Source organism: Neopsephotus bourkii, unplaced genomic scaffold (genome assembly GCF_033783945.1).
Source record: "Neopsephotus bourkii isolate Nb327-2 ecotype Australia unplaced genomic scaffold, CSIRO-AGI_Nbou_v1 NB_1542, whole genome shotgun sequence".
Lineage (NCBI taxonomy): Eukaryota > Metazoa > Chordata > Aves > Psittaciformes > Psittacidae > Neopsephotus > Neopsephotus bourkii.
The window spans coordinates 4,998,689-5,021,793 of NW_026902018.1; the positions used below are offsets into that span (position 1 = coordinate 4,998,689).

At 40.1% G+C, this 23,105-nt stretch overlaps 1 protein-coding gene across 1 annotated transcript; it reads left to right on the forward strand.

Annotated features, from left to right (window-relative positions):
- The first annotated feature begins 5,650 nt into the window (after nt 1-5,650).
- Nucleotides 5,651-23,029, forward strand: CRKL (CRK like proto-oncogene, adaptor protein). Its single transcript, XM_061370717.1, has 3 exons — nt 5,651-6,511; nt 9,981-10,443; nt 19,230-23,029. The coding sequence occupies exons 1-3, from the start codon at nt 6,198-6,200 to the stop codon at nt 19,362-19,364; spliced, it is 912 nt and encodes a 303-aa protein (XP_061226701.1). The 5' UTR covers nt 5,651-6,197; the 3' UTR covers nt 19,365-23,029.
- The last annotated feature ends 76 nt before the right edge of the window (nt 23,030-23,105 follow it).

A 23,105-nucleotide genomic window follows, 5' to 3' on the forward strand; every position in this document is an offset into this window, starting at 1 on the left:
AGTTTTATTAACTGTGATGTGGAGTCTGAAATATAGTGATCTTAAATTAAATCCTGTAGTACTACATTAGAATCAGTGATGTTACACCAGCTTAGGAGAAGGCAATTTTTTACTCTTTTAGTATATGCTTTAGAAGAGAGTAGGAATTGCTTTGCCACAGTAGAAAAAAAAAAAGTAGTAAGATAACTAGAGGTATTGAAGATTACACTGGTCCAGGACCCTGCAGTAGCTGAACTAATGCCAGGGACATAATACAGAAATACTTCAGCTGAGAAAGATAAGGCATGTTAATCTTTCCTTCATGAGGCCTTAAAATAATTGGCTTCTGACTACCGTCTTGCTTCTTAGTTTAGAAGCTGATTCAAAGGCTGAACCAGTGTGATATCTGAATACTACAGGATCCTTAGAGAGGTGAGAATGCCACCATGCCACCAGACAATCATGACAAACTACCAGAAGCTTTTAAATCTTGTAGCAATAATGGGGTTGCAGAAGAAAGGCAAAAACAGTGACAATCAGAATGATACAGAACTAGTGAAGTATCATTACATCATGATAAATATTGCACATTGACCTGCTACTTCAGAGAAATTGAAGATACCAGCATTACTTGGGGATATTTTGTTTAGGGAAACAAAGATGATTTCAAAATGGAGCTAGATGACTGTATATTAGTAGACTGGGCTTCTGGAAAAGATTGAACAGTATTTGTACACCTCCTTTAGTAAGCTCAGCAGCTTATTAGAAGAGGGGCATTTGTCAGATCTTTTTCTCCAGCACTGTCAGTTTTCATCTCGGCCTCTGAACCTTTGCCAGTTGGCAAATAAAACACAAGACCTGATAACTGCAGGAAGCCCTGATGATGAGCTGCTTCAGAAAATCTTTTTTAATAATGAACTCTGAACTGCACATGGAGTGCTGTCGAGACTGACCAGTATTCCTATTTTGCAAACAGAGTTATTTTTAATCTGTGAGAATTTCATGTAGCCCTCATATATAAGGACAGATTTCTCTGACCTGGACATCACTAGGACCACTCCTTCCAAACTGCAAGTGTTGCAGTGGCAATTTGTTTTGTCTGCAAACAAGTGATTCAAGACTTGTAGTGCTCCAGGTCATACTCCAGACCCAGCTGTTCTAACTAAACCCAGGCATCTAACTCAAGTCTGATGCTTGCAGTGCATTTTCAGTTTTAATTAGCACTAGCTCAACAGACCAGTGATACCCTATGTTATACAAGTGAAAATATTATTTAGCGTCTTTCATGATAATAATCATTCTTTGCCTGGCTTCTTTTCCTTTTCCTATGTATACTACCAATATATAGAGAGTATTACTTACTATTACAAATAACCAAGCAGGCTCATTCTTAGATTACATAGGATAATGTAAGACATTCATGAGTAATTATTAAGCTAAAGAAACACCTTGAGAAAATTCATGTTTGGTTGCATTTTTTTTCCCAAGCTTCTACCCTATCACTCCTTCTGTGTTTGAATACTGTTTTTAGTCAGTCAGGTGATTTTCCAGTTATCAGTATATGCAATCTTGTGATCGCATTATTTACTAAGTGTTGCAGTTGGATGCTGTGCAAAGCAAATCAAAGCAAAGGCTTAGAATGCAGTTACAAGGAAATTACTTTTCCTTAAAGTGGATTACCTGCCTTAGAGAGGAGTGATGCATTATTTCTTTCTGGGTTTTGTTGGCTTGGGGGGATTTTTTAGTTACTAAACCTAAGGGCAGCTATTACATATTTTGATTTGATAAAAACAAAGCTTCTGCTGCTTTCACCGCAGAAGGTTCTTTCCATCTGAGCGTAATGTGACTACTGAAAGTTACAGTATGAACTAGCTTACTTGCATGTATTTTGTTTAGGGAAAAAACCCCACAGATGTAAGCTGAGATCAAACCATCCTAATCATTTAGCAGTAGCTCATTTTAGTCTACCATCTACCTCTTCAAACTAATACATAGGTGAAACAATAATAAAATTGCTTTGCTGTAAGACTGGAAATTTTATCTAACTCAGCAGCTATAACACACATCATTCTTGTTTACTACAGTTACCTATATAAAGAAATTGCAGGAGAGATTACAGATTGATACAGAGCTGTAATTCATATTGATTGGTTTTCCTATCAAGAATGATGCTTCAGGAACTCAGCCTTCAAGAGTCCACTTAAACTTTGCATTATGTCAAGCAAAACAGATACTCATAGGGATTTTAGGCTGATTCCATATTTTTTTATTTGTAAATTCTCTGATATTCTGAATATGGCAGTCTTGTATCCTACAGTGAAAAGCATTTGCTTTACAGGGAGTCCTCAGAGACAGTATAGCACAAGATATTGCAGACATATGGACAATAAACTAAAAAAGCTCTAAGTTATTTCTGGCCTGTAAGAGAATAGCCACACAACTCTTCCAGAAGTAAGTGATCAAAATACCAGCACTTACACTGCTGATAGTTTAGGAAGTCCAGGTTTCTTGATGATGTATTTTCCTATTTCCTGCCAGCACAGCGGTAAAGCTGTATAGGCATATTTGTTAGATGTGTAATTAGTAGACTTGCATCCTGAAGTATTTTCAGGCTTCCACATTTGGAGAAGTGATTGTGATTGCTTCAAGTTTTGCTTCATAAATGCTGCCACTACTGTATTTCTTCTCCAGATGTTTACCTCCAAATCCAACATATCTTTTCCCATTTCCTCATGGTTTAAATTAGGGTTGTTAATTTTGCATTGAAAGCATACACCATACTTGATTTGAAAGAAATAAGGATTTTCATTTTATACCCTTGACAGAAATATACTTCTTACTTAAGAGGCCAGCTGATGGGGTCAGAAGCTTCTGGTGAAAGGAAGAAGGAGCAGCTGGGCACAGCGAAAGACGGATGGCACCTTCTCAAGGGAATATTGCCAAGTGAGTTTTCATTTCATTGGCAGCTGATGCATTTTTAGAGCTCCCCACCTCCTCAGCTGTGATACAACTATTTGGTCATGCTCTGAGGGTAGAAGCTGCCAACAGGTAAGACAAAGAGCAGAAATATATTTATATGTCATAAAAAATTATGTGGTGTCACACATTTATCCATTCTTCCTAAACCAAATGCAGTTGTAGGGATGTAATGAACCTGAGATGACTGTAGTCTAGGAAGTTGCAGACCAGTCTTACCAGATAACATTAATGGTCTTGAATAAGTCGCTTTTTCCTCATAATCCAAGTAGAATAGGGGATCTTTTACTTAGAATATCTGGCCCAGTTCAACCACAGTTATTGAAACTGAGGAGGGAATCACTGAAGGATGCACACAGCCTGTGTAAATACAAGTTCAGAACAGCTAATTGTGGCAGCTCCTTCAAAACTGAAAAACTCTCTGTGCCTTAAAATCCATCCTGGATGAGAAGGTGGATGTGCTGGTTCTCCAACATCAGTCCAGCTCCATATAGTACTGCACAAAATCTGGTTTATAATTAAATAGTACTTATTCCTGACATGCTTCAACTTTCTTGAGGTTTTAGCATTATGCATACAAAATGGAGGCAACAAAATTTTAACTTGACCAAATGCAGCAATAGGAACTTTTATTTCCTTCTTACGTGCTATGTGTTACTAACTGCTGCTAACTTGTGGCTTTTGTAATTATTTTTAAACATTATTTAGCACTTTATTGCAAGTCCAAGTAGTATCTTTTAATCTGTATTTTGGCCATGGCCAAACAGAAAACAATCCAAACCTGTACAAATGACAGAAGAAAACATAATAACCTTTGTAATCTATTGTAGCCTATCTATATGTGTTTAAAACTGACTCAGTGGCAAATACAAGCACCTCAACCAGTAGGAATGGATCAATGGCATAGCAACTAAGCAAGCCTCCCTTGCAATGCACAAAACATTTTCACATGGATGTGAGTCTTCAGCTGGTATTATTTACCTCTGAGTCTACTGTTTTGCCAGTCTTGATGTGCATTACTAAACAGCTGTTGTTTTCCACCCAGGAGATGGCTGTGTTCCAGCAGCTGGTAAAGCGATACCTGTACATGTATTCGGGGCCAACTTCAAGATCCTTTCATGTCAGTGATGTTGTGAGCCTATCTAAGACGATTTTGTCTAAAACATAACAAAGACACTTAATGAATCTTCCATTTTAGACTGAACTCTGCTAAACATCTACAGAGACAGAGCCTATATGTTCCAGTCCAAATACCCCAGTTGGCACTCGTTACCAATGCAGGAAGAACAACATAGAAAAAATATGTTGTGATTGAGCTTTTGGAAAAGGCAGTACATGAAAGAAAGATGGGAAAGCTAGAATAAGACTGCACAACAGTCCAGTCTGGCACTTCAAGACAGTAATCTTGAATCTATTTCTCCATTTTAAATGTTTTTGCTTTCAAGTGCTGGTTCATCTCACACTGTCAGCTCCAAAGCAAAATGAAAAAAGAAAACCAAAAGCACAAATTAAACAAAGTCATGAGACTGAGCTAAAAGCATGTTATTTCCAAAGGCTCCTAGCCTGTTCAGGGTATTGGCAGCTATTTTGTTGTGCCTGTGCCTATTGCAGCTGGACATGCTTATGGCTACCACCAGCCCTCCCAGCCTCAAGTCCAACCACACAAGGCTCCCGCTGCTTGTCTGAGGTTACTGCACCAGCATCCCTCTACAATTCAAACCGCTCGTGCTGCACCACGTGCCAAGCGCTTGCCCAGCCACTGCCCGCCGGGCCTACTGACTCCTTTCCGGGGTTTCCTTCCTCTTCAGCTCCTGCCAAACCATCTTCCCTCCCGCCTGCGCCCCGAGACAGACAGGGCTCGCTTTGACACCCTTATCTGGGAACAAGGCTATAAAAAGACAGGAAACTCTCTGTTAGAGCATGTAGGAAGTTATCTCGAGAACAGAGGAGATTATCACAGTGGTCCAATTTGTTCCGTAAAAAAATAAAAAAATCAACTAATAAAACCAACAAAACCGCAGGGAAGGTGATCTCTTGCCTGCGGTCAGGCTGCCTGCTGCGGGGCATCCCACTTGCTGTTGAGGGCGGCCCGAGGCAAGACATCAGGGACCCCCGGAGGGCAGGAAGCACGGGGTGCCTCAGGGCGCTATGGCGAAGCGCTGGCAGAGCCGAAGGCTGGGCACCACCGATGTGCTGAGGGACACGAGAGAGGATGGAGAAGGTACGTTGGCGGGTCCACGTCAAGGACTGGGCAGAGCCTTCGGGGGGCCCTGAGGTAACGCGTGCCAGTAGCACAGCAGAGACGTGTGCGGGGGGCAGCCCTGCTCCCTGAGGGGCTGCTGAAGGCGAGGGGGGTCTCACTCACGCCACCGCGGCCCTGCGCGCTCATCCACCCGCCAGCTGGCGCTGCCCCTGCACGTTGGAGGGAGTTTGAATGACTGCGGCCCGGAGGGACAGCGAAAACAGAGCCATCCATCCATCCATCCATCCATCCATCCATCCATCCATCCATCCATCACCATCCACCCCTAGCCCTCCGGACGCGGCACCGAGCCCCGGAGCCTCCCCCTGTGCCGCCGCCTCCCTCAGCGCGGCCCCTCGCTCCCTCACGCGGGCCCGGCGCCGTGCGCCCCTCTGCCGCCCTTGCCGCGCGCCGTTTCCCCCTCCCAGCAGCGGGATCCGCAGCGCGCCTGCGCGGGGCGGTGTCTGCGGACCGCTCCAGCCGCCCGGCGGTGCCGCCATTTTGGTGCTCGGCTCGGAGAGGGGAGCGAGCCGAGAGAAGAAACCGGGAGCACGGCGCTCCCGCCCGGCTCTGGCGCTGAGGCACGGTAGCAGGCTACTCTCGCCACCTTCTTGGGCCGCCTGTCCTTGTCAGCCGCCGCTCATCTTCGCCACCCGCCCAGCCGGGCCCGCCGCAGGCCTGAGAGAGAGGCGGGAAGGATGCCCTGCACACCCCGCCGCTGAGGGAGACTCGGGGGCCCTGACCGCCGCGTTTGGCCAGCCCCACCCCAGCCGCTCCTCGGTCCTTCGCCTCCAGAAGCACGGGGCTTCCTTCTCTCTTATCCCCCTTTCCTTGGGCTTCCTATCTTCTGGGCTGGGCACTAGCCGCTTCCTCCTAGTCCCCAGCCCGCTCCGCCTTCCAGGCCTCCTTGTTTAGGCCTTCCCTTCTCGGGATCTCTTCCTCCGCTTGGGCCTTCGGGCTCTTCACCTTCCTTCCCCCTGTCCCTTCCCCGCCCGGAGCCATGTCCTCTGCCGCTCGTTTCGATTCGTCGGACCGCTCCAGCTGGTACGTGGGCCCGGTGTCTCGGGCGGAGGCGCAGACGCGGTTGCAAGGGCAGCGGCACGGCATGTTCCTAGTGCGGGACTCGTCCACTTGCCCAGGGGACTATGTGCTCTCGGTGTCCGAGAACTCCCGGGTTTCCCACTACATCATTAACTCCTTGCCTAACCGCCGCTTTAAAATCGGCGACCAGGAGTTTGAGCACCTGCCCGCCCTTCTGGAGTTCTACAAGATCCACTACCTGGACACCACCACCCTCATCGAGCCTGCGCCCAGGTGAGTGCCATCCCCCCCTTCGCCCCACCCCCTGCCATCTTCACCGAGGGGACACAAGGAGGGGGCTGTCTTAGTCCAGTCTAATAGCCCCAGCATCATATAGCACTGAGTGTAGGGCCATGCTATATGTACTAGGGAAACCATTTGTTTATGGCTCTTGTTTGAAGCTGTTTCTAAGTGGTCCTTATTAGCACTGTGGATCTCGGTGACCACTGCATGTTGCTGTTTCAGTCACATCATCTATACAATACACTGACGTTATATACATATAATTCACTTAACCATGTGTGTAGGCATATGGAAAGGTACCATGTGCATCTATCTCTACCACTGGCTGTAAGTGCCTTGAAAGAGGGTGTGGTCATGCATTGTGTCAACCCTTCTGGTATTGTCCTGTTCTGATGATGGCTGAGAAGCTGGTTCACAAGTCTCAGTGATTGAAGTACAGCTTCTGAGCTTAAGTTGCTGTCTGTCCCTGCATTCACACTGATTACAATAGAACGGGCCTTTATGTGATTAGACTGTTTCACACTGTTAAATCAGCATTAATATATTCTAGGACAGAATTTCCCAAACTTGGAGTGTCATTTCCACCCCCAAAAAATGTAAACCATTATTTCTCATAGTTTGATTACAGCACTGTTCATCTATATCTGCATACTCACTCTGTGCACTACACTGAGAAATGTTATTGTAGGAGTATGGGAAAATGTGACTTGGCTATGATCTCATTCTTTGTCTTGTTCCCGCATGGGACATACCTGCAACTTGCATCAGTAAACTGCTTATCAAGAACTGTAGAACATATTATATATATATAATTAATAAAGCCTTTCCCAGTATCTTATTTCAAAGCTTTTGGGCTTCCTGGATAGAATTAAGTGAAATAAAACCCTGAAAAGCAGCAGTGCATTAGACAAGGCAATTCAGATTGGTTTGCTTCTAAATTCTGCATTTTAAAATAAAACTAGCTTGTGGATTAGCAGGTTCTTAGGGGGGAAGAGTAACTTTGAGGCTTATAGTCACGATTTAATTTTGGCATAGGCCAGTTTGTAATGACAATCAGTAGCTTGCAAGTGGTCAAAAGAAAATCTTCTGTAAAGCTGTGAGGTGATGGAAGGGATGTGACAAGAAAGCACTAGCATCAGGAACGCTTAAAGTTGCTGAGAAGTCTTCTGGGTAGTGACTGTGCTGTGGCTAGAGAGATGGTTAGGGTGAGGGGAAAAATATAATCATTTTCACCATTGCAGGAATGCTTAAATGGGGCTGCCCAGTGTTATGTGCAAGCTTAAACTTGTGGATAGTTTGGAGGAAAAGAGTACACTAAAGCAATCTTTATGCTTATCTTTGTTTTCCTTAACCTGGATGCTTTTGTGCCTTTCTGGATCTAAAAACTTGTTATTAATCATTTATGGCAATGACTGACTTGACTTTCTCAAAATACTTAAGCTTTGCTGATTCCACTTGCTCACTTGGTGTTTGTTAGGAGTCTGGTGTGAAATATTTTGTGAACATTTTAGTACCGCCTTATTTTCAGGGTTTTGATTGCGTTTTGTTCCCTCAGCATAGAGAGACAGATGGGACCTCGCCTGCTGTGAGCTGATGAGCTTTATTGTAAAGCAAGAAATAGGACTGACTAGGTGGTTTTCCTTAGCATGATTTTTGTTCTAAATTCTTTTAGAAAAATCAGTGACATGGTTGATGGTTTGAAATTTTGTTTGAAGGAGACTTCCTGTTGCAAGAGGCAGGATGACACATAGCATTTCTTGATTTATTTATTTTTAGCTAGCAGACTAGATTTAGAATAGGGGTGGCCAGGTATGTGCTTCAGAGCTCTTACTGCCAATTCTTATTTCTCTGGCGTTTTCAGGGTAACATTGTCCTCAGGTACTCTGTGGTTTTGAATGTGGTTGATTCCTTTTAATTCAATAAAGTACAGTATGAAGAGTGGTTTTCATGGTAGGTTTAAGTACTTTATTGTATATAGCTATACAACACGTTTAGCTCTCAGAGATGACATTTTAAACTTGTAAGCAGTTGAAAACTGACTGGTTTAAGCTTTCTATTTGTTTTGTGTCAATAGCAAGCTTTGACCATCATTGCAGATGTTCCTGAGCTCACTTCACAGAGTGACTGCTCTCTAAAGGGTTCCCTCTCCTGTCTTTGGCTGCAACAGGGTGTTTGAAAGGGCTTCTGGCATTATCTTGCAAAACACACAGGAATTTGATTTCCATCTTATTTTGCAAATAGCAGAAGAGAATTTAAGTAGGCTAATGGAATGCATCCTTGCTATTGTACTTTAAATAAGAAGTATCTGCAATGGCCTATATATGTTAAGATTTCTGACAGCTGTTTTGAATAAAATATATATAATCTATGATGAAAATTGCAGAGAAAATAGTCTCACTTAATGAACAATCTTATACATTATCACAGACAACAGAATTACTGTATTGGACAGATGATAGATGTAGTATAAACAGTGATGTGAGTAAATTAAAAGCAATATTGTGGTTAATAAGGCAATGGAGTATTTCTGTATGGTTAGCTTTTTCATTTCTTACTCCATTCTTACCAGTGGATGCAAGTATTTCATATTCTTTTTTATGAAGATACCACTTTCATGTTATTAGCTTTTTAAACATGCAGAAAAGATCAGTACTTTGAAACTAATAATTTTTCTTCTGTATTATAACAACCATTTGAGAGTTAAAGTTGTTAAAATAAGATTAGGGAGCTTAATTCCATGTTACTTTCCAGAAAAGAAGGTGAAAGTGTCTCCTAAAAGCACAGGATCTGCCTATCTCCTTTCTTAAAGAAAGGAGTTTTCAGTATAAATTTCACTGGCTGTCCCCAAAATTCTGCATGTAAGTAGAAGGATTTAGTTAGAAAAATACTGTACTACCAATTAGAAAGACAACATTGGACTCCTAAATTTGAGTTAGAAAACTGTTAGAAAAACCTCCTCTTTGGTTCTTTTTCCTGCTGTGTTCCCTCAAGTCTAGCATTTGGGGTCACCGAATTCTTTAGGTGTTGAAGTTAAAAACGTAGATGTGATGAACTGAAGAGGATTATTTAGCTCTCTAAGAGCACTTCCACCCCAAGTCACCTAAACAATTTTAACTTGGTTTTATGCATTATGACTCTTACAACTTAAGCTATAGATTTTATTTTGCCCCAAGATCCTCACAACAATACAAAACACAAGGATAAAAATTTTCAATTATTTCTCCCTATTTTCTGCAGCCATGATAGATGGTTATTGGCTCACTGGGTACTTAAGTAATTACTTGAGAGCATGAGTTACTCATGAAATGCCTCACAGTGTTACCAAACCAATACTTCTGTTACAAAGCTGAATAAGTGATCTCCTCTAATTGGTGTTCCTTCTGGAAAACTGGTGCTGAGCTTTGTTACTGGAAATAATAAACAATAGCTATTGCTTATACCAAATTTTTTTTAAACTTAGGTATCCAAGTCCACCAATGGGATCTGGATCTGCCCCTGCTATGTCCACTGCAGAAGAAAATGTGGAGTATGTTCGGACTCTCTATGACTTTCCTGGCAATGATGCTGAGGATCTTCCATTTAAAAAGGGTGAGATATTGGTAATTGTAGAGAAGCCAGAAGAACAGTGGTGGAGTGCCAGAAACAAGGATGGTCGGATTGGGATGATTCCTGTTCCTTATGTAGAAAAGCTAGTCAGATCTTCTCATGCAAAGCATGGAAACAGGAATTCCAACAGTTACGGTATTCCAGAGCCTGCCCATGCTTATGCTCAGCCTCAAACCGCAAGTCCCCTTCCATCAGTACCCAGTACACCTGGAGCAGTGATCAATCCCCTGCCATTAACACAGAATGGACCAGTCTATGCCAAAGCTATCCAAAAGAGAGTACCCTGTGCTTATGACAAGACTGCACTGGCATTAGAGGTAAGTTTTTCCTCTCAAGTCTCATGGTTTTCAATTGTTCTGTAAAATAAGAAACTAAAAGTTGTTAGTAGCAAAGTTGGTGTGGATGACTTCATATGGAGTCTGCTTATCTGTGTCAAGGGACTGAGAAGTTACAGTACATTCTGAAGAAAGACCCACAAAAATTGCTTCATCTATACCACTTCCTTTGAGAAAAGTGACCAAGTTACTTCAGAACCTTTATTTACCCTCTCTTTAATGATGCATATATGTTACAAGGGTAGCAGAGTGGTATAATCCTGACTGCTATTAGGTAGTGCACATCCTGCTGTGAAAGTAAGTGCCCTGAGAGGATGACTTTGCTTCTCCACCTAATCTTGGCGAGCGAAAGAGGTGTTCCCTTAATCACTGCAATATTGCAGATTGAGAACTGGAAGTAGTAGCATCCTTCAGAGAAAAGTAAGGATTGCTGATAAATGTAATATTTCAGATCCTCAACTGTAATGTGGGATGAACTTGAGAAATACCCAGAGCCGAGAGATGAAATCTGCGCAGAAATGTATCAAATAATATAGTCTCTTTTACTTTGGTTTCAAAAGTGTGATTTGAGAAACATAAAGACCTGAACTGGGGGTGAGAGGGTTGGATGAAAGGCTGCAGTGTAGCCTCTAAACCTGTATTGAACCTTCAAGTAAGTTCCTGTACTTGCCAAAACATTCTATTTATGTATTTATTTTTTAATTTAGGGATGTCTTTTAAGACTTCAGAGCTCTATTCTTTAAATGGTAAAGAATTCATATTACAATTCTAGTTTAACTTGTATGAATGATGGATTGGAAGAAGTTTTTAAAGCTATATCCAGAAAACTGAGTTTAGATTATACTGAAGGCTTATTAACGCATAGTTCAAAAATGAACCTGGAAAAAGCACTTGTCTCAAAAGGTTAGGTTTGAGCTTGCTAGAGTGCTTCAAGGATCAAATGCAAGGAAGCAAGCAAAGGAAGCAACAGCTTTTTAGCAAGTAAATAATAGTGGTTTTAAAAATACTTCTGAATTTTTCCTGTAGCTTTTGCTCAATTACTTTGCAAGCTAAAGCTGTTTGTTACTTAAAACTGATACCGTTGGCTGAGACTTAAAAGGTTGTATTTGTGACTTCCAGTTATTCATAATACTTGCACTAAGTGTTTTCCTCTATATTTGTAAAGCCTCTACAGACAATTACTCTTACTGGGTTAAAAGTTAAATATGCATCACTGGATTTTCCTAGTCTTATGAAATTTAGCAACCTGTTATTTGCAAACAGTGTGTGAAAATTATCATAGAGCAAAGTGTAAATTCACTGTCAGAAGATTCCTGACAAAACTGCTTATGCTTCTGTAAAGAAAGCAAGGCAAGCAACTGATCTTGTTATGTTATCAATGTGGCATAGTATTACTTCAGGGGACTTGCTTTGCTGCAGGGTAGCAGAACCACCTGGAAGTATGTCCTTCACAAATAAATTTTTCTGTAAATGCAGTCATTTTAGCTACTCTAGCATACCAGCAGGATTAATTTTCTGACCAGCATCAAGGTTTGAATTATTTTGAGCCTTCAAATTGCTGTTTGTTTGAGAGATGCTTCTCTTTCACTGAATTCTAATCCCTTACTGCCTCATGTGTTTGCCCCTGTCACTGACATATTTTTGTCTTCCTATGTAGTGTTTTCTTTGCAAGTGCATCTTAGCCACACTGTGTCTTCTCAAGAGGCTTCGTAAGCAGAATTCTGGGAACTGATCTATGTTTTTATTAAAATCAGTGATTACAACTTCTTCGTATCTATTCATGCATAGGGAACTTAAGCAGACTCAGAGCAATATTTGTCACATAGACTACTCTTGGAGAGAAAAAAAAAAATCCACCTTTTTTTCCTGATCTTCTTTCAGATTACCTAAAACCTGCTGGGCCCTGATGAAGTATTTAATCCCAGCCTTGTCAGGGCTTTATGTGTCCCTAAATCTGGACCATTTGACTCTTCTATTTTGTAAGACCACTGAAAGTAGCTAGTGGTAGAGAAACAACAAGTTATGGGAATGTTTTGGGGAAGAAAGTTAATGGTGTTTCAGAATAACAGTATTTGACAATACTCCACCTTAATACAGGTGTACTCTGAATTTCAGTTCAGCTTGTACAGGTAGAACACCTTGTTAGTATAATTATACAGGGCCCAATTGTGTAATCGCATTTAAGCTGATAAAATTATATGAACAGAATATCTTTTTGCTGGCTCTAGCTTTGTGTGGTCAGCACACAGACAGTACTTAAAAGGAAGAGAATACCGTCTGGAGTAAATAAAGCTATTGCATAGTAATCTGCTTGACTTCCTTTTAAGTGGAGGGATGTCATCCACTTGGGTTCAGCTTGAAAATGGGACAAGCTCTCTGCTTGCAAGTCCAGTTTTTCTGTTGTATGCTACTGTTTACATAAATTGTCAGAAGCTTTCCTTAAGCAAAGGTAAAGATTCATAGCCTCTTACAGAGAAATTTGTTTTGTAACGGGGGCATAATTATTTTTTTAAGAGTTTCTCACATGAAAAATGTAATTTGTAAAACAAGTGAATATCCTACTGAAAATCTGGAAACAAAGTCAGTCTAGTTGGATAATGATGGAGTGCTTAGCTTTTAAATAATACTTAAAATGTGACATTTAACTACAATATTGTTCCTGTAAGTATGATGGTTAATATAGCATTTATTACAGTTTGGATCTTGCTGGGCTCAAATTATTTAGCATTCATAGTGGTATTATTGAAGTGACTAAGGTCTGAATGTTGTCTTGGTCCTACTGCATTATATGCTCTGCTTTTATTCTCTAAAATAAAACATTAAATAGTATTATGTTAATAGGCTAAAATGAAAGTTTTAAGTATAGCTGCTACCTAAAGCATGCAGTTGGCACACATACAACTTTGAGCATCTCCCTGAACCAGGGAACAGTTAAGCCTCTGATAAGTTATATGTATTTCTAAGATTTACATGTACTGTTGTCAGTTGAATCGGTTACGTTGGCAGTTCAGATGTAATATTTTTAATGAGATGGTGGAAGTCTGCAGTTTCTTACTACTATGTGTGTAGTATTTTCATGGATACTGCATTGGAAAAAAAATAATAAGGGCAAACAAAAAACTGCACAACTAAACCACAAAAAAAATCCCCCAAAAACCAACAAACCAAACCAACAAAAAAACCCGAAAATCTAAACCCCAGGCCAGTGACCCAAATCTGTTTCTTTACTTGTGAGCTTTTAGTCCAGAAGCAATTTCCTTCCTTTCTGGTGCTCTAGAGGAAGGAATATGAAGGACAGGGATACAGCATCCTGTATTTACTGGGACTAGAACGCTACATGACAGGATTATGTACTCGTGTTATTCAATCCTGCTTTTCTTTGGGAAAACTAGGAGGGCAATCCTGTGTTCAAAGCTGAGATTCTTTGGCACTGTTACTATGATACAGAGCACTCAAGCCTACACTGAAGTTTCTCAGCATTCAATAACCTGTAGTTCTAACAGCCAGTCTGATAACAACAGTATGCTAAAGAAGCCTTGTTTTAAACTGGATGCTCTAACCAGCACAATATGTGTATGCAGTACGCAGTGGACTAAGGCCTAGGATATTTTTACCTTAAAGGAGCTTATCTCTTGGCAGTTGGGTACTTTTGTTCAGATCCAAAGTAGTTGATTGATGACTGACTTCTACACAGCAGTGTTCTTTGTCCAGCAAAGTAAGTAGGTAAACTAATGGTGGATGATGCCCTTAAAAATTAGTGAACTGTTTCAAGGTTGATTCAGGATGTGAATAACAAATTCCAAATTTACTTAGAAAATGAAATGAAATGGTGTAACGAGCCAAAAAAATGGGTGACCAGCAGCAGCCACCAGATTTATGTCTGACATGTGTTTAAAAAATGGGTCTTAAATATATTGCAGACACTGTGGTAAGTGTCACAGATCATTGTGAAGGCAGTTGTAGTCCTAGAGTTCATTTCCAGACTTAACATGACAGTGTTATGGAATTAAAAGATTAAAAAAAACCAAACAAAACCCACCAGGAGTTTCACTATATTCTTATAGCAAAGGTTTTATACTAATGATGGCTTTCTTTAGACTTGTGCCAGCTTTATGGTGTTAAATAGTTTATCTGTTCATAATGTATCAAACATACACATTTATGTTTGCTAGTACAGTTAACCTGTCACTGAAATGTTTTGGTGAAACAGGTATCAATTCACCATAATTATATAACTGACTTACAGTTTTCTATTGAGCGTGTTACAATTAGGTTACAGTTAACTTTTCAAAAGAAACTTGAGACAAGTAGGCCAAAATGTGCTAGCAGTAGAACTTTCTTAATTAGGAAATTAGGCTACTCTCACTAGGCAACAAGCATTGTGCTTTCCTTAAGCCAAGGAAACAGCATTGCTGTTAAACAATGCTGTTAAATGCATTTAACCCACAAGGTCTAGAATTTAAACAAAATATCAAGCCTATTCTTGTGTAGTGCAATGTTGATCAGGGAGCTTTAGTTCTGGTAACTACTGAATTGAAAGTGACACTGGCAGCAGGATTCCTGTGTCTGTGCTGATGTGCACCAACTTTTCAGCATGCTACATTTGAAAATACAACCGACAATTACTTTGAAAATCTTTGTAAATTCCTTTTCCAGTCAAGTTATTGATAGTCCCTGTCATGATAGAGCTGAGTGCCTCAATTTAAATATACATTCACCCTCAGAACTGTTTGCAGCTTGTGTTCGGATGGAAATGAAAGTGACATGGGTAACCTAGACAAGATCCTGTGCAACAGTAAGATTCATTGTGCCTCAAGAATGATCATCTGTGGAGTTTGTGCTCTCTGAATTGTGTTCAATCATGACAGCTGCTTAATCAGATGGAGACAGGCTAACATAATTTACAGCAGTTCCGTGGTGCTGCAACTCCAACAATTATTCTAGCTATACTTGAAATCTTTACTCTGTTCCTATACGAGACTAGATTAAATTGCATCTAGGACTTCAACATGTCTATGCTGCCCTTGGACCTGCTTTCTTATCTCAAGAATGGTTGATGGTCTTTCCTCTGAACTACTCAGTCCTCTAATTTGGGCATCAACTATTCTTCCAGTACACAACATGGGAAGTGAAGGATAATTAAGCTGTGCTTTCAGCCTGTTGGTTTCTTGAATCTTCTCATACATAAAGCACCAACTACTTAAGTGTCACTCTGTCCCATTTGCAGCATGTCTGAACTCTGCCTCTCTTACATAGCTCAGCTTTGTATCTTTTGAGGATACAAATTTCTTGGTGTTGATCCTTGTTTATTCTTCTCCAGAACAGGCAGCTGGTCTGAACAATTGTTCTAGTACCAATACTAGTGTTTCCAAAGAGGTGAGCTGTGATACTAATCAGGATAATTACTGAGATTGAATACCCCATAAATTCCAGAGAGCGATATTTTCTGTAACTATTGACCCAGTGTGCTAAAATGATGATTTAGAGTTTAACTCCATTTTTATCTCTTTAAACTTATACTACAGAACTCTATCAGCCATAGAACTATTAGCATACAATTGTTGGAATATCACCGTGTAAAACACATTGAATTGGTTGACTGTGTGATCAAAATGGCATGCAGGAGACCTTTAGCAGTGTATGAATCAGCTTCAAATAAAAGACAGGTAAGGGAGAGTGTAGAGTGAATGAAGTAACCTTTCTCACTGGCATGTTCCATAGCTTGTGTTTCCCTCGGGCTTTGAATTCATGCTGCAACAGGGATATAATGAAAGGACGCTATCTAAAATACGTTTTGATTTTTATCATTTGGGTGGAACCAGATGGCTGCATTTCAGAAGTATTACTCATTTCAGCAGTTGATACTTCCATCCAGCAATGCTGGCATGCTTTGCAATGAAGTAACTTATCCGAGAGATGCTGAGACTTCAGGAAGCATTATCCTAATTTATAGGTAAGGCCCATGAGCTGTCCAGAGTCACACACAAAGTTTATAGCAGAGATGGGAATAGAACCAGGTCTCCTGACTCTGTCCTGTGCCTAATCATAAGACAGTCCTTCTGACTGGCTTAAAACAGTCTCTGAAAAATTACAAATAGTATGTTAAATAATTGTAGTGGGAGATCACAATCCATGAAATATTTTATCATGACATCAAGGCTCCTTCTCCAAAAACCTTGTTTCATTTCATCTTCTATGTGGAGCTGCCTTTTTTCTTTTTTTTTATTATAGCAGAAGAGGATATTCAGAAGCTTTCATAAAAAACCCACTCACACCACTCATAATATAGTTACTGTAAATCAATTTACTATTCCAACAGTTGCCTATGGAAGTATCCTTTGCATAACTTTTTGTCAGCTACCACTCTTTAGTGGCACATTCTGATCTGCACCATCTTTGCCCACCCAGCAGTCCAAAGAATGTTTTACACTGTTAATCTACATGGCAGTTTGTTGCAATGCAATAGACCTAAATTGTATTTTTTTAGTGGGCTTACAGCAAGCCTCCCAAACCTATTCACATTACAGGAATCAATCAAACTGAAGGGTATCTTTTTCCAGACCCTCAAAATTATGTATTAATGGATTGATCTCTAGAGCACAATTAAACTGTAAGGCCCCTGTTTTCAATCCAGTGTAGTACAACATTTTAGGGTTTTCTGGATTATTTTTGTGTGTGATGCAAATTTAGTTTCTTAATAGGTTTTAACTGTGGTGATGTAGGCTGCATCTTCTTTAATTTGGGTTTAAAACTGGGAACATAGATTTGTCTTCAAGGTTTATTTAAATCTACCAATGTAACACTGAGTATTTACAGATGTTATCAGCCTTTTCCTAAAGAGACATTTGTTAGGTTCCTGTTTAGGTCATCTTGATACTATTTAAAGCTAACCTTTTCTATTCAGTGAAAAGTCTGACAAATCGTGCTTTTTTAGCAAATACACAAAGCAGGCTGCAATAGTCTGTGAAAAGGTGAGAACGAGTCAAATTAGTGCTCTATGTATGTGCTAAGTATCATGGGCAGTGTGTTACTGCTTAATAGTATGTTTTGGCTGCAGCTTGAGTTTAGGAGCAACATAAGATGTCGGTTTAAGAAAGTAATATAGTCTCAGTTATATCCCAAGAACTTAAGGGAGTTCAGAGGGTTTTCTCCTCTCTTAAAAGCACAAGATTACAGTTGTTCCAAGTGTGACAGTCTTGAACCTCGGGGGGCAGGTGGTGCACTGACAAGCCAAGTAGTAGAAGAAAACAAAGGGGCAACACATTTTGCTTGAATGTCTAATTTAAGACTCTAAAGTGTCTCAAAGTTTGAGAAGTTTTATTTCGAGATGTAACACTGAGCGACTGACAAGGAATTTATTAGAGAATCTTAAACTTCCCTTGAGGATTCTTGCTTCTGAGTGACCTTCACAAAACACCTATTGAAGTAATGATAACTGGTTTAAAGAGGCTTCAGATCAGCTAATGGCGTGCACGCTTTTACAAATTTGGGGTGTTTTCCTTTAACAAAAAAATACTGAGGTCTAACCTGAAGAGTTTTAACCTAAGGCCCTTGGCCAAGGTTCTTAAACTGTCTGCATCAGTTCCAAATTGTAATACTAGTTAGATAATGTAGACAGTTATACATACTGTACTGGGACAGAAATCAGGCTAGTTACCTTTGGATTTTAAAGAAGTAGCCTTGAAGCCGAGACTCAGCTACAAGGAGCTTGCTCCTAATTTGGGGAAGAAACCGATGAACTGTGTGTTGGCTCTTGGTCATAGGCTGCTTCTACATTTTGTGACATTGGTTCTCAGCTGCTAATGGCACTTTTTTAATATTTACTATAGTTACCACATAGAGTAAAATGAAGTAAACAGGAAGGGAGGTGTAAAGTTAGAGAGCTGCTGCAACAGACCACATACATGTTCAGCTATTCTGAAACATCTGAGGGAGAAATGAGTGTTTAGCTGGTTTTAAATGCTACTTGTCAAATTGGATGTTTTCCTTTGTAAACTGTTTTAATCAAATGCAGGCATTGAACAATGATAAAAGTATAACTTACTATCATTGGGGCTGATGCTTCTTGCTTGATCATAGTTTAGCTTTTGTTATCTTTCACTGCCAAATAGGAAGAGAGATAGTTATGGAAGGAAAGGCCTGACGTGTTTCAAGTTCTTTGGCAAGAAGTAGAGGTGAAAACAACAAAGTTAGAATCAGTACACGGAACTCTTAAGAGAGAAGAAGCTTTGAGATGCCTGCTTCAGAAGTGTACCATTATTTTAGAAATTACAGAAGCTTCTTAGATTGTGATGACCAGAACTAGAGCTTCCATTAATGGTTTCTTTGCCATAGGAATCTCTCTTTGAAAAACTAATTTTCCTTTGAAACAAGCCAGCTGATGCTAAATGAGTGTTGTGCTCTTTTGAATGGATGTTGCATCTCATTACTGATGGTAGCTTTAGTGATGTTAATTTATATCTGAGCTAAATATATTGTTGCATGAAGCTGAAGCTTTCCTGTAGGAAAAGATGTAGTTCAGTAATTTGTCTGAATATGTGAATACAAATTTAGAGTCTGAAAGAGAACCCAGACACTGTGATGTCTAGCTGCAAAACGTTGGTATTTGAGTGAAGTAAAAGTAACTTTTCAGTTGAACCTTATGACAAGAAGAGAGTGGGATTCTTTTCCCCTATGATGGGCTTGTGTTTGTTTTTTCCCCTTTTTATTTGATTTGAATCAGAGGTGAGATTCCCATGGGTGATAACTGCTTTTGTTCAATTTTGCAGGTTGGAGACATTGTGAAGGTTACACGGATGAACATAAACGGTCAGTGGGAAGGAGAAGTCAATGGTCGAAAAGGGCTCTTCCCGTTCACTCATGTCAAAATATTTGACCCTCAAAACCCCGAGGAGAACGAATGATTCCCTCTGCCCCATTTACACTGCTGCTTCATTTCCTGGCTATCATTAGCATTGTTCAAGGTGGGATGATGACTTAATGGCACATTGCTAGCATTGCCCATTTTCCAGCTTGCTGCAGTCTGACAGTTCTTTTAGTACACATTTGGAATCCGTACAACTGAAGTCACTGCTGACCTTCATACCATAGTTGTGTCATCCAGAATTTAGTTTCACTTTTAAAACTCTGTTGGGCCTTAAGCTGGACAAGACTGAACTGGTATATAGCAGAGAAGAATGGGAAGGAAATTTTTCCTGTTAAGACTTCCATAGACCTTTTCTGGCTTGCTGAGTAGGAAGAGCCCTAACCTTAGATCAAACATACAACTTGTGTGTTACTGTCCAAGAAAAAGCAACAACAAAAATGCAATTTTAGGACTGAAGAAGACTTAGTTTTAAGAGAACCTGCCCTAAGGTAGTACATTTTAAATGATGGTCTCTTTCAAGGACAATAAGTGAAGCTTATGTATTCTAAGCAGTTGTATTAGAAGCTGCTCTTTTCTGTTAACTCTTAAGCTTGTTGTTGACCTTACTGAAACAGTGTGTGTTAAATGCAAATAACCATTGGTTAGCTGCATTGAAGCTGAGGCATTTATTTATAAGGAAACTTAGGAGGGGTTGATACTTGTAACCTGGTTTTGACATACTTAATGCATTTCTATTGATTTTTGCAAGCACTAACTGTAGAAAGCGAGCTTTAAAGGGAAACACTTTGACCTGGTCTATGTACAGCTCTTCTGCAGCATTGAAAAGTGTAGTCTTACTAGAAGTGCTTATCACCAAGCTGTATTTGATAGATAGATCAGATTGCCATGGTGTGGAGAGAGGTAAGAGGAGTGGGACAGGAGAACTTGCTAAATACTGATAAAATCCTCTTATTTAAACATACACCTTTTATACCCATTTCTCTGCAGGCTCCCTTCTCTCTCCAAAGTTTCCTAGCTATGCCAGCCGCAGCTTATGGAAAGCTCCTTTTCAAACACAATACCTTTTCTCCTAGGGTGTCTCCATGTTGCTGTGCTTCTTTTCCAGGGCAGCTTCCATCATCTTTTTTCCTTCCCTCTTTTCCTTGCTTGTATCCCAGGTCCTCTGCATGCTGCCATCTTTTTTTACCTTTCTAAGTGAGTTGGCTCTGGTTTATATATGCCCCACATCCCTACCCTCCCAGCATCCTCTAGAAAATGGTTAATGGGAGTCAGCTGTCTGGGTTCCCCATGTGCTAAATTAAAACTCAGGCTGGAGGAGGCCACAAAGATGTCTGTTACCAGTATAGCTTCTTTCCCATTTTCTGTATATAAGCTGTACTGCTGTAACTGTACTTACAGTAGGGAACTATATGACTATAGCAGAATAAGTACAATACATGCCATGCAGGTTATCCTTAGCCTGTGTACAGGATAAGAAAGCTTAGGTACAGTGGTACCCTGTGCTGCCACCTTTAACTGTGTTTTGTAGATGAACTGGAATGATCTTTTAAACACAATGGAACACTGAATTAACAATACACGTCTGCAAAGACTGCAACTACAAACCTGCCTTTCAGACAGCCTTGTTAAGGAGAAGTGGCTGTTGTGGCAGCTGACAGGAAAACAGCAGCCCCCATTTTTCAACTCCTGAAGGCTGTCAATTGTAGCAAAAGGAGAAACTTCAGACACCCACAGAATCCCCCCAGTTCTTATAAATGTCAAATTATATAAGAGTTGTTGTCTTAAGTTCCAGCATGTTTTCTTGTTGATTTGTGTCGCTTGATCCTAATAAAAGCACGTTGTTCTTACTTCATATGAAAGTGCCATGAGATCCTTAATTGGAAGGCACTGAAGAAATACAAACATGGCATTTGCAACAAGACATTTGGAATGTCGGGGTTTTAAAGAGGTCACTGTTCATTTATTAGCTGTTTTCCATAGTATTGATCAAGTGGCTGACAGTCTAGTTCTTGTAGAGCATCTTACTACCAGATTAACTGTGAAGTAGAGTAGCATTGACTGAAGTGTTTGGTGCTGTAAGAGTAATTCTTGACAATAGGCATTGACATTTTGTCTTGCAAAGAAAAGCTATGCAGCTCTCTCAACTTAAAGAAGGTCATGCTTTTCCTGTGCCCCAGCTATACCCATAAGTTTACTACATAGATTGTACTACTGAAAGTCATCTTCTGAATACAGAAACTGCACTAAACTCAGTCTGCTGCAGAGAAATCTTATTTCAGACCTGACCTGGTTACAGGCAGCTCTTCAGAAGACTGATTGTAGAATTCTTCCTTTGCATGGCAAATAAATACTGTGAGATTTGAGATCTTGAACACGGCTTTTAACCTGATTTTCTTTCACTGAAATGAACATTGTAACTCATCCCTCATTGAATAAGGTATACACTTGGAACACAAGCATTGGTTTAGATTTAATTATGTTCTGATACTGCGGAAAAGCAAAATATTTTGCCTTCAAAACTATGCAAAACTTGCGTGTAGTGGCATCTGATGCAAAGACAAGAGTTCTTAACTGTCTTGTGACCCTGGTTTTAGGCCAGGGATGAACAGTGTTTCTCTGAGTAGCAACAGTGTGGTTCAGGTGCGTTAAATGTGGTTTAAATGTAGCATACAGACCACCCTAAGCTGATTGTAACCTTGCTTCAAACCGTGTCTTTGCTATTTTACTATAAGACAAGTATTTTCATATAAAGACTGCATTTGATCAGTGTGCGTTTCTCTCTGAAGGACTCTGGATTCTCGATCGCTCGTTGCTTGCTTACACGTGTGTTGTCTGTTGCTTTATGAAGCCTCTTAAATTGGAGTGATAACTATCAGTGTAAATGTTCCTCGGGCATGTAAGGTATACATAATATGAAGCATGAGAGCCTACAAGTGATGGCTTCAATCTATGCACCATTAAAGTTGTTCTTGCTTTTGAACTAGGAGCTGGTTTAATTACCTGGTGCCACAATAGTTAACTCTCACGAAAGACCTACTGTTTGACTTCCTCCTGTTGTGTACATGTGTATATAGACATTGAAGTCTCTGACCAGTCTGAAAGTTTAAATGGAAACTGTTTTAATCAGTGTCCATCACTGGATAAGCGCTAATTTAATTCATGATTGTTTACAAATTGGGAAAGAATAAACAGAAGGGAATATCCTGTTTGGGCTGGGGCTCTGAAGAGCCTGAGCGTTATTTTTGTAAAGGGAAAAACAGCATTCTTTGTGCCATTTCATGTGCCTGTAAAGTAAGTTTTTATATTGTATTAACATCCTGGGAACGAGTGGGCTGCCTTTGTTTTCTAGTCAAGTTTTCAAGCATTTCCCTCAATACCTGCATTTGAAAGCGAGACCTGCCTAAAAGACTGCCTTTGGGACCAGTGGAAGCATTCTTGTATAGCTGTCATGTTCTGTTTACTTGTGTTCAATGAAAGTGTGGTTTGGGACAAGGATACAGTTACTGCAGTGGGAAAGGTGGCCTTGTATTTGAGACAGTCTTCACTGTGTAAACTTTAAAACACAATATGTAAATTAAAGACCATGATCTTCAGGCAATAATATTAAGTGTAAGCTTTTAAAGTTTATTTTGGGGATCATAGCGTGTTTTATTTTTTGTGCTATAAGATTAACAGTATTAAATGAATTATATTCTTAGAAGATATGGAGTGTCTTTTCTTAAGATTAGTGCCTTTTTAATTTCTTACCCCACTTATTTCATAGAACTGGTCCCAACAT

What these genes read in the sequence shown, in the direction of transcription:
- CRKL (XM_061370717.1), top strand. Translation starts at nt 6,198, where the DNA reads ATGTCCTCTGCCGCTCGTTTCGATTCGTCGGACCGCTCCAGCTGGTAC. An exon ending in CTCATCGAGCCTGCGCCCAG is followed by an intron (nt 6,512 to 9,980) that starts GTGAGTGCCATC and finishes TTTTAAACTTAG; the next exon opens with GTATCCAAGTCCACCAATGG. An exon ending in AGACTGCACTGGCATTAGAG is followed by an intron (nt 10,444 to 19,229) that starts GTAAGTTTTTCC and finishes TCAATTTTGCAG; the next exon opens with GTTGGAGACATTGTGAAGGT.